We start from the raw sequence: 10,000 nt of genomic DNA on the forward strand, positions 1-10,000 counted from the left end.
TGATTATCTCAGGATGAAATTGTCAGGCCAATACCCCTTATCCCAAAATGGCCGCCATTTTAGTATCCTTTTGTTTGATTGCAAAGTGGCCTTTTGACCTTTTTCAAGGTTAAATATTCTTTTGAATTTACATTTGAAAGCGAGGCAGAAAGGGCCAATGTGCAAGGAAACAAAAGAATACTAAAATGGCGGTCATTTTGAAAAAAGGTGTAATGAGTGGTTTCACTATTAAATAGTGAACCACTCATTACTTGCTTGTGCCTCCCTTTATTTATTATATCATTTTAGAAAACAGTCCTAAGAAATTACGCGTGCTGATTGGTTAAAAATTGTGTTTCTATAACTCGATGGAGACACAGAACTAGCACAAGCTGTTGACGTAGTGATGGCGCGAGCAAAGAGAATTTACATTTTGATAATTAGAGTTAACAAGTTGTTTTCCTTTTTCTCGTCACGTTTTCTAAAATAAATAGAAAACATGTACTCCGAGTTTCTATCGAGTTATAGAAACACAAGTGAAAGTTTGGGAGAACTCGAAAAAGCTTTGGAAACAGGGAAATCTCATGATAAATCAATAGCGGCCAAAACCTTAAAATGACTTACAAACAGTATCATTTTGCTGTGATGGATATGTTTTTGTCTTCAGATACACAAATTTTAAGACATTGATGTCAATTTTTCGGATACGTTTCTGAGCTTTCAGATGTAGGGTTAACCCCCCTGAAAATGCGTAAGCTCTATACTTATGATTTAGAAAACGTTAATTAATTTCCAATTTAATTAGCCTGTTCCAGGCTCCCAGATAGTCGGAACAGTCGACCCAAGCCCCCCAGGCTCATTATTCGCACACAATTTTTTCTCTTTCTCGACTATCTGGGACTCTGCCTGGAACAGGTTACAATTCAATCAACCTGCTTGCTTACTGGCATCAGATGAGCCTGTTAAGCAAGAATCCAACTATTAAGTGTGTGGTACGCATTGCGTACCTATTTTTATCGAAAGGCTGAAGCCCGAAAATCCCGCGCTACATATTAATTCAGCTGCGTACACACATCTTGTGAGTCTTTAACGTCATTTTCTCTTCGATACAGCTCTCTCAATATCAAAGGAGTTGATAATGTAAATTGGCCACCATACAGAGATTTACATTATCAACTCTGTTGATAAACCAAATTTTTGTATACTACTTCCCCACCGACTCACCACCACAGTTTCTTTAGAAACTACCCCTTCATATTTTAAGTTAGCCTGGCAGACCATGAAATAAGAAACTTCCAGTACAAATAAACAGGCGTCTTTTTGAAATGGAGGCTTAAAACTTGGGCCACTCAGTGTTTAGTTATCATAGTTTTGAAATCCAAAGAAAAAGGATAACTTGATTTTTTTTTATCTTAGTATCACTTTAAATATGAGATTTGTTGTTGTGATAAAGAATATTCCAAATATTATGTATTTGAACTGCAGTTATGTAATCATAGGAGTTGATGAATTAATTAAGCAACTGGAGCCTGAAAAAATCTCGTTCGAGCCTTCTTTGCCACATTTCAAGATGCCTCGTCTCGTTAACTACGATCACTTTCACTTTGGATTTGTTGTTATAACTTCAAGAGCCGGAGTTTTTGGATGTTCAAACTCTAAGCGAAATATAGCGTACATTTTTGAAAACTTGTCTGTTAATAAACGAAGAACGAAAAATCAACGATTAATTAAAATAAATAAAGATAAACGCCTCCAGAAAAATTCTGCTCGAGGGCATGGCAGACACTCAAAACGGAAAAAATTAAATCGCTTTGCGTTATTTTTGACGCACGGAGAAGTTGTTTCGAAACTCAAATGTCCGGTTTTTTGAAGGGATCTAACATTTTCCCCTTCACGAACCATCTCATAAATTCTATGCTACTGAATAAAAATATATTTGACTTTAATTGATAAGGAGGTCTCGTTTCGGTTAAATTAAGAAGACAGAAGCTAATTGTTGAAATCAAAACTGGTCAATTATCATCGTAAACGCGTGTTTAAGGCTTAATTAAGGCTCGGAGTTTGGCGAACAAAAAAGCACAATTCCTAATTATAGTACTGTTTTTAGTTTTTCTGTCGAGTCAGTTTCCAGTGGACAGTATTAATCCCACAAAAGCAATCTTGTTTACACCCGGGAAGACAACGCTTTAAGTAATTGTTGGGAAAAACCTCGAAAAGCGAACTGAGTGCCGGAGGGTCCTGTAAGAGAAGATAACTGGAAAGTGTGGTGAAGAATAACCCAACGCTAAGCAGATTATACAGTGACGAGACATTGTCCAATAACATTGTTGTCGTAGGAAAAAAGAACAGAGAGTGAGTTGTGTTCCTCAAGAGAAGTTCAAACTAGTTCCTCCTAGCAAAAAAAAAGGCGCATTGAAGCGTCAAATTTTTTGTTAAACTGTTTGTTTTCAATAATTGGAACGAGGAAAAAGGAAAAATTCAGTATTCTCCGAAGGTTAAGTTATTTTTTTTTTTAAATTTTGTTGAATTCATGCTTTGCGAAGTCATGACTTTGTCGGCTGATTAAAGGTTTTATCTTTGTATTGAGTCTCGACAGAATTATCAATATAGAACGTGTTCTACGTTAACTCTTTCAACTTGTCACGCAATAGAAATGACAATAAATGAATATAAACATACCCCACCGCTATCCTCGCTTTCCTCTAGATTCCCTGCTGATTCAAGCGGAAGAATTTGGTTAGTAAGTTTGTTGGGAGGTAGTTCTTTCAGCCTGTAATTGACCTCGCCGATGAGATATTTGGTTTGTTCATCATACAACTGAAAGTGTAACACACTGGCTTGAAGTTTCCCTGAAATAATGTTGTTCATCATCATTGAATAGCGGATCGCTTGATCTGCTTGCCGGTCGAGTCTTTTGCTCCCAAATTTGAGTTCCCTCAAAAGATATTGTTGCGATTACCATTGAAAACTACGGGCAGAATACCGGCCTCGGGACACGCGATCTTAATCCCGCGGGCCACGAAAATAGATACCTAAACGACTGGTCGTAGTAGAGGGAAAACTCTAACTTGCCAAGTTTACTCCTGAGCTTTTTTTGGTGAACTGCCACTTTCCTTGGCTGAGAAGAAGGCGACGGCAAGGGTATCAAACCAGATATTTTTCTCATGGGCGAAACTTTGCGAGGTGATGTTTGTGGTGTGTTCGAAACTGGCGGAGGTGAGGATAAGGGGCTTGGATTGATTGCATCGTGAGTAACTCCTCCACTGTCGTCAGCCTTTTTGCGAACGTCAAAATGGTGAACGGTGGGTGACATATGTGTACTCCCATTGCAATACTGTTCCTTTTTCAAACTCTCCGTCCGCTCAAGGGTGCCAATGGGCCGTTGAAGTTCGAAGGGGACGTGTGTTGGAATATAAAACAATGGAATGTCTTGTTTTACGATAACGCGAGGACGAAAGTTTTTCGAAGAACGATGACGGATATACTGAATTATAAAATATACCGCAACAACGAAAATTCCGGTAACCAGACCTAATCCAACAGCCAGAAAAACTAGCAAAAAAAATGTAACGGGAATGTGAGTGGATTTAAAAGCTACTACAATTCACAATAAATATTGCGCCGTGAGACTATAATATCCCATCGCGAAAAAAAAAAAAACTTAAGTAATGTTACCTTGGTTAACCATCTAGGAAAAACTGATCACCACAAGATTACAATGGTCGCATAAATTCACATCTCGGTGCATGGCTCACCAAATAGTAATCGTGTCTTTGTTTTGGCAATGATAAAGGTTCGAAAATTCACAGGTCACATTTTTTGTGACGGTATATTGTAGCGTCCGCATTGCAAGACGTCAAAGTAGTTTTCTAGTTTTTACTCGTTCTTAATGATTGTTGCTTTCCGGTTTAGGCGACCAATAGAATGCCTCAGAAGACAATAGGATCAGTCACGCAAGTTTCACCGGAAGCAATCTTTTAATATTAATTGCTTTTATACTGTCAGGAGGGTTTCACCTGAAATAATGACAATGCGAAACATTTTAACGTCAACCATTATTTATTTTTGGCTCAGAAATACTTTTGCTAGTACAAACACGGGTTTACTCTTCAGGGGAATCCTCTGGCACTAACGTTATGGTGTTTAAACACCTGGTAATAATTTCAGAGTTTTTCGCCTTTTCGATGCGTCTGAAAATTTGAGGAGTACTTTAACACTATTCAACGTTTTATGACTCGACTGAACAAAGGCCGGAATTAATTGCGTCGACAATAACCCCTCGCCCTGAATAGCGATATCAAAAGTCACACCGTGAAATTCTATTTTTGCTATATCAAGCAATAACGTTTACCGAAGCATCAATGGTACCTTGACATTACATGAAGATTGGAAAAATTTAAGCTTACATTTGCTGACAATCAAAAAGTTGTTAAGAAGAATTATCTTTCATAAACCTTCTGATTCACTTTTGACCGGCATATTTTAAGAAAATTGTTTTTGATGTCAATATTGTTTGTTTAACTCGTGAAACGTAAAATTCAACTGAATGACTTATGATTACAAAAAAACGGCATATTTTAAGGAAAATATTTTAAGGCAATTCTTTTTGATGTCAATATTGTTTGTTTAACTCGTGGAACGTAAAATTCAACTGAATGACTTATAATTTAAAAAAAAAAATTGAAAGAATATGTTTCTTATTGTCGATACGTGAAGTTTGACTTCCAGGAAACGACTTCAAACGAACGCCTTCGTCATCTTAAACCGTTTGTATGGCAAAATAGCTACAGTACAGACACACTTGGCTTTTCAAACGTCTACAAATTTGACGCCATTTAAATTTACAGAGTAAGAGTTCTTTTAACCTCACAGTTTGGCTCCAATATCCGCTGAAATTACTTGATGTGATATTATTTTTTATTTTTATTTTTTGTTTTGTTTGGTTGTTTGTTTATATATTGTTTCCACGATATCTTTAGACCTAATAGCATCTCGGTGATATATTCTTTACATCATTGGTACTTGGGAGGAAAACGCGATCCCACCCACAGTAAGAAATATATAATTAAGAGTAGGCTGATATAAGCGGTATCAACCTTGAGATCCAATACAGTGGCTATATTTGAAGTATTTGTAATCTTGATACCAATATTGCAAATAATTTTGCCGTCTGTAACTTATAGTGTGACGTCATCTTGCGGCCGCGGCACAGTATTTTCAATGTCACTAACTAACTAAATATTGGACGTGTTTTCACGATAGCCGTTGTCTCGCTTAACGTTCTATATTTCTGCAAATGGTTTGTTTGCAGAATTCGTTCAGCGACTTAAAAATGATACTTGTTTTCACAGGTAAGATTCAACGAGGAGAGGGCACGTGTCAAATACAAAAATAAAAATAATAAAAATAGCACGCCTGTTGTATTTCCGATTTGAATAACCGCAAGTGATTCCTCATCGGCCGAAAGTAATTGCTAACGCGCTTAAGCTTCCTGGTTTAGTGGCTTAAATTTAATGAGAATTCTAGTGAAATTTGCCGACTCGCTTAACTTTAAGCGCTCTAGGGCTATAATCCCTGACAAAATTGTAAATCTAGTGTTTTTTTCACGAAGTTAAATAGCCCTTCTCGCTCCAAAACGACGCTGTGACATGGTTGGGTTGCAAGCGTTCTTCCTGAACAATATGATGTTGTGTGGAGCGAGGCAATGTTGGCCTACTTTTCAATTTATGGACTAAATAAATATGGATTAAAAATTTGAAAGATGGGAAAAAATCTTAATTCTTTTTGTCCAGAGTTGAAGGTTGTCAAATTTCAATGCTCACTGTGGGAAGAGATTGTGAGGTCTTAAAAATGATACCGATTTATCGGCTTTCTTTTTAAGGAAATACAGTTCGATGAACACTTCCTTTCTCTGCAGTTTCTATATCGTTACGTGCGTTCGTCGATTGTTTCGCTTAATCTGCCACGAAAAAGTGGCCTCCCAGTGTGACGTTCGAGAAACTCATTTTAAATTTTGCACTATTGTTTGTGAAATAATAGCAAACCCAAAAACAAATTACAGTTAAGGTTGAGGTCTTTTCTTTTTTTTAGTTTCTGAGCCTCCTTGAATTTGATTTCATGTGAAGAAGTCTTTGTCTTGTCGATTTCGTGCTTTCACAATGAATAAATCGAGACTTACTGATAGGTTACATTACTGATATTGCGGACATTGTTTATCGAGATCGGACTCATCTAGCGTCCCACGCGGAGACTGATCAAAACAACCCCAGGAGCGTTATCGTCAACAGGGAGGTTTAGAAACGACAACGGCGACGGCAACGAGAACGTCACAAATTTGCATATTTAGTGAGCAAAAGCAATAGCTTTGCACGCTCTGCACGTGCATCTTTTCATTTTTGTCTATTTCTTTGCCGTCGTCAGCAAAACAACAACGTGAAATCACCAAATCTGAGGTATAGAGCGTTTTCACTCACGTGACCAGTAGCCATATTGGATTACTGAAACAAAAGCAAGTATTTGCATAAAAATAGAGTTCAATTCCCGGAGGATTAGTTTGGTACACTATCATGACCGCCATTCCTTTGTTTTTGAACACAAACATGGCCGCCGTGACGTCATGTGAAAACGCTCTATTAGGGAGAACGTCAGCGCTTTAAGCTAAATTTTCATTTTCTCCTCCAAATTGAGCGTCGTTCATACTAGTTTCTTTCTTGAGGGTTTGCCACACCTTTGTCACATTAAAATACTTGGAATAGTCGCGAAGCGATTACAATAACGCGAATTCACATTTAACGACGACGTTCTTGTTGCCGTTGCCGGCACACAAAAAGCCCGCTCTTGCAAAAAACTGCTGGGAAAGTCAGTGAACACATTAAAAAAACAATTTCTTCAACTATTTTACGCCAAATATCTTCAAGTTAACTCCATACCATGGTTACAAACAGCGATGGGAGAACATTAAATGTTTCACTTCGATGACACACGAAGTTTCAAGTTAACTTCATACCATCGTCACAAACACTCCAGCAATGGGAAAAATTAAATGCTTCGTATGGATGACATACAAGTTGTACTCTCCAAGTTCCTTTTAGAACGGTTTAAATTAAGTGTGGGTAGTAATTTCACGTTTTTCACTAAAGACATTTTGCTTTATTCTCAACCAAACAGAAGGATTGAAAAACGCGCGCCTTAATTTCTGCACTAAGCGCTGATTGGATGTGTATACTTTGCATTTATGATTGGCTAACCACGTGCGCCAGCTGTGAATTCACAAAGTAAGTGTTTGGTTCTGGTCTCAAAGAACTCAGTTGAAATTTTCCAAAATTTCATCTGCAAGACTGCTTACTTGAAGTAAATTCTTAAGTGTAGTTGTTTATAAATACAGTTCTTTCAATCTTGTGGAAAACTTCACCTCGATCCAATTAGCCAGTATCAAAAATACCATAACACTCTTTGTTTGTCCCTCCAAAAATTTGCATAAGCGTTGGGACCACTGAAGTCTCAAGAGAAAATAAAACAATGCTTATGCTAAATTATGAAGGGACAAACAAAGAGTATACTTGCTAATAGCAGAGCGAGTTGCAATCGAGTGTCGTAAAACCAAAACCAAAGTAATTACTTTGGCCAATCAAAAAGGACGGAGACAATCCAGTAAACCAATCACAGCTCGAAGTAATTACAAGTAGCCGACACAAAGCGCGGGAAAATGTGCACGCGCAAGCCAAGATTGGTTTGGGTTTCACTTCTTATTGGTTGAAAAAATGGCGCGAGAACTTTGCACCAATCACTGCGTGAGGTGATGCAAAACCAAAGCAATTCGCTAATTACTTTCGACACTCAATTGAAAACCGCTCTATTCCAACAATTCAATCAACAAATTGTTCTTGAATCGGATGCCAGTATTCGATCTCCATGTGCGGTTTTTCCATCGATTGCTCCCAATGCCTGTACTCGCCTTCAACATGTACACAATACCCAAGATGCACTGTACCTATGCAAACGTCTCGCATCCTTCCGCGGTGCTTGACCTTGAAAATGAGAGTGACTTGATTAAGTTTCTCAGGTTTCATGTCAATAACGAACAGTTCACAGAAATTCGGTGCCAGTGTGTGGTGCTCCGTCTTCGTGCTACGACTGCTGAGCTTCCTCCCACAAAATGTGACATCGAGTTTGACAAAAGGATCTACATGAGATAAATATTATGGAGATTGCAAATAGTGCACAACGCTTTTACCTATACTCGTATAAGGTATGGAAGCCTACCGTCCTCTAACAGTGATAAAGATGCAAGGTTACTACGTGGTGGGGAAGAAAAGGGAGTTTACTGAAGCATCGAAGACGGGACGGTACGGCAAAGCCAACGTCACAAAGCAAGAACTTTATTGGTTAAAAAAGGGGAAAACAGTCGTGCTACACGCGCATTTCCGCAGTGCATTGCCGTACTCCACAAAACAGCAACGAACCATTCAGTTCCTATCTTTATCTTGAAATCGTTCGTACTCACACAGTTACAGGATACTTGGCCTGTATTATACAACGTGAACAATTTGGAGAAATCGCGAAATTCTTACTATAGTGTTTTCGTTAACGTTGCCGTTGTCCTATTCTCGACCCCAGCGCTTACGTTGCTGACTCCCCGGCGGTCATGCGCAGAAGAGCTCTGAGGTCGAGACAAATTTTGTGTTGAACATGAAGATGAGTACAAGGCTTGGCTTGCACTCAAGTCATTAGACGGCCGTTTTGGTGTACAGAACAAAAGCAAAATGTCGCTCGCGTCAGTTGCATAATAACATAGCCAAATCCCCAAAAGACTTTTTCTCTATTGTTCAGTACACCAACGTGGCCGGCATGACGTCAGCCGGTGCAAGCCAAGGATAAATCATTCGAAATACGCAGCACTAAAAGCCTGCTTGGGACAAAAGCCTGCTTGGGACAAATAGATAATTAATGCAGTCCGCAGCCGCTCGGGCCGGAGTCACGCGTTCTTGCGTGACTCCGGCCCGAGCGGCTGCGAAGGAGACTAGAGATTTGGAGGTTGGCCTATACACTCGCTTAGGTAACAAACCACTCGAAATGGCCTAAGATGCAAGCGCTCGAGAAGTTTCGTAAAACGGGGGAGAGAAAAAGGGCGTGATTTCTTCTTTCCTCGTGCGTTCCGGAAACTTCGCACTCAATATTTCAGCCGAGATTGTGCGGACATTAATGCGACAGAAAAGCGACATGGGGAAGAAATTAATAAGATTACAAGTCGCCTTATTGATAAAAAAAACACTGATGATGAGACAAAGGCCTGCCTCGTTAAATGCTTCAATTAAAACGTGTTTGACACTATTTTCGTTCAGTAACACAATGTCCCAATCCTTTAAAACGGAATATGGGAGGCGGCGGTTTCGAGTGCTTGCAATACGGAGTTTCTGGCCGGGTCCAATTCTCGCTTTGACTACAATTGTGTCGTCATCATTATCATTGCCCGTACCTCCAGAACTTATACTTACTCACTGTTCCATTTGCGATTGGTTGTAGTCCTCTTGCGCTGATTATTTTAACATTCAACTTTTGATCCGATGGATTATAACACAACGAAATCAATAATTCGCCAAGTGCAAAAAAAGAATCCACTGACGACGATTCCTACAAAAGAAAACCATATTTGATATTTGTTGATTATCTACTCTGCACCGAGGGGGTTTTCTCCAGGTACTCTGGTTTTCCCCTCTCCTCAAAAACCAATATTTGACTTAATTTGCGTTAATGGTTATTTCAGTTTACGGTGCTCCAGTGCTGAAACGATTAGACAGTTAAATAAAGTTACTTTCCTTTCTTTCCTTTTATCACAGAAATCTGGTTTTGATAACTTATTTCATTGTTAATCGCGAACTGATGAGGTCATTGGGTAACGGTGGTCCAGAGTTTTATCCGTTTGTCATTACTCGATCAGTTGCTCGATATGGGTCATTGGAAGAGTGAATTAGATAAGAGTGTTGTTACGGCATGGATGGACTCCCCAGCACAGTCACAAATG

The 10,000-nt window shown here is 39.0% G+C and overlaps 3 protein-coding genes across 16 annotated transcripts in view; 1 reads left to right on the forward strand and 2 right to left on the reverse strand.

The window, feature by feature from the left end:
• The window catches only part of LOC137992265 (synaptotagmin-7-like), an 11,778-nt gene extending 7,934 nt beyond the window's left edge, over nt 1–3,844 (reverse strand). Inside the window, exons 1-3 of one of the 4 annotated variants that reach the window (XM_068837502.1) lie at nt 3,655–3,844; nt 3,235–3,531; nt 2,659–2,690 (exon numbers count right to left, since the gene is read on the reverse strand). In XM_068837502.1, the coding sequence (XP_068693603.1) occupies nt 2,659–2,690; nt 3,235–3,531; nt 3,655–3,667 (342 nt within the window). In that variant the 5' untranslated portion in view covers nt 3,668–3,844. Of the gene's footprint in view, nt 1–2,658; nt 2,694–3,234; nt 3,532–3,654 lie in introns of all 4 variants that reach the window. The other 3 variants (XM_068837501.1, XM_068837504.1, XM_068837503.1) reach the window with 3 other exon arrangements.
• LOC137992259 (synaptotagmin-4-like) overlaps nt 1–10,000 on the forward strand; it is an 89,561-nt gene that overhangs the window by 16,707 nt on the left and 62,854 nt on the right. The window contains exon 1 of one of the 11 annotated variants that reach the window (XM_068837489.1): nt 3,054–3,195. The exons of 9 other annotated variants lie outside the window; for them this stretch is intronic. The gene's annotated coding sequence lies outside the window, so the exon portion shown is untranslated. Of the gene's footprint in view, nt 1–3,053; nt 3,196–9,661 lie in introns of those variants that run through there. One more of the 11 variants, XM_068837488.1, reaches the window with a different exon arrangement.
• The window catches only part of LOC137992262 (synaptotagmin-7-like), a 12,813-nt gene continuing 8,653 nt past the window's right edge, over nt 5,841–10,000 (reverse strand). Inside the window, exons 3-4 of the mRNA XM_068837496.1 lie at nt 9,474–9,609; nt 5,841–8,161 (exon numbers count right to left, since the gene is read on the reverse strand). Coding sequence (XP_068693597.1) covers nt 7,845–8,161; nt 9,474–9,609 — 453 coding nt within the window. The 3' untranslated portion in view covers nt 5,841–7,844. The remainder of the gene's footprint in view (nt 8,162–9,473; nt 9,610–10,000) is intronic.

The sequence above is a fragment of the Montipora foliosa genome, chromosome 2 (genome assembly GCF_036669935.1).
Source record: "Montipora foliosa isolate CH-2021 chromosome 2, ASM3666993v2, whole genome shotgun sequence".
NCBI lineage: Eukaryota > Metazoa > Cnidaria > Anthozoa > Scleractinia > Acroporidae > Montipora > Montipora foliosa.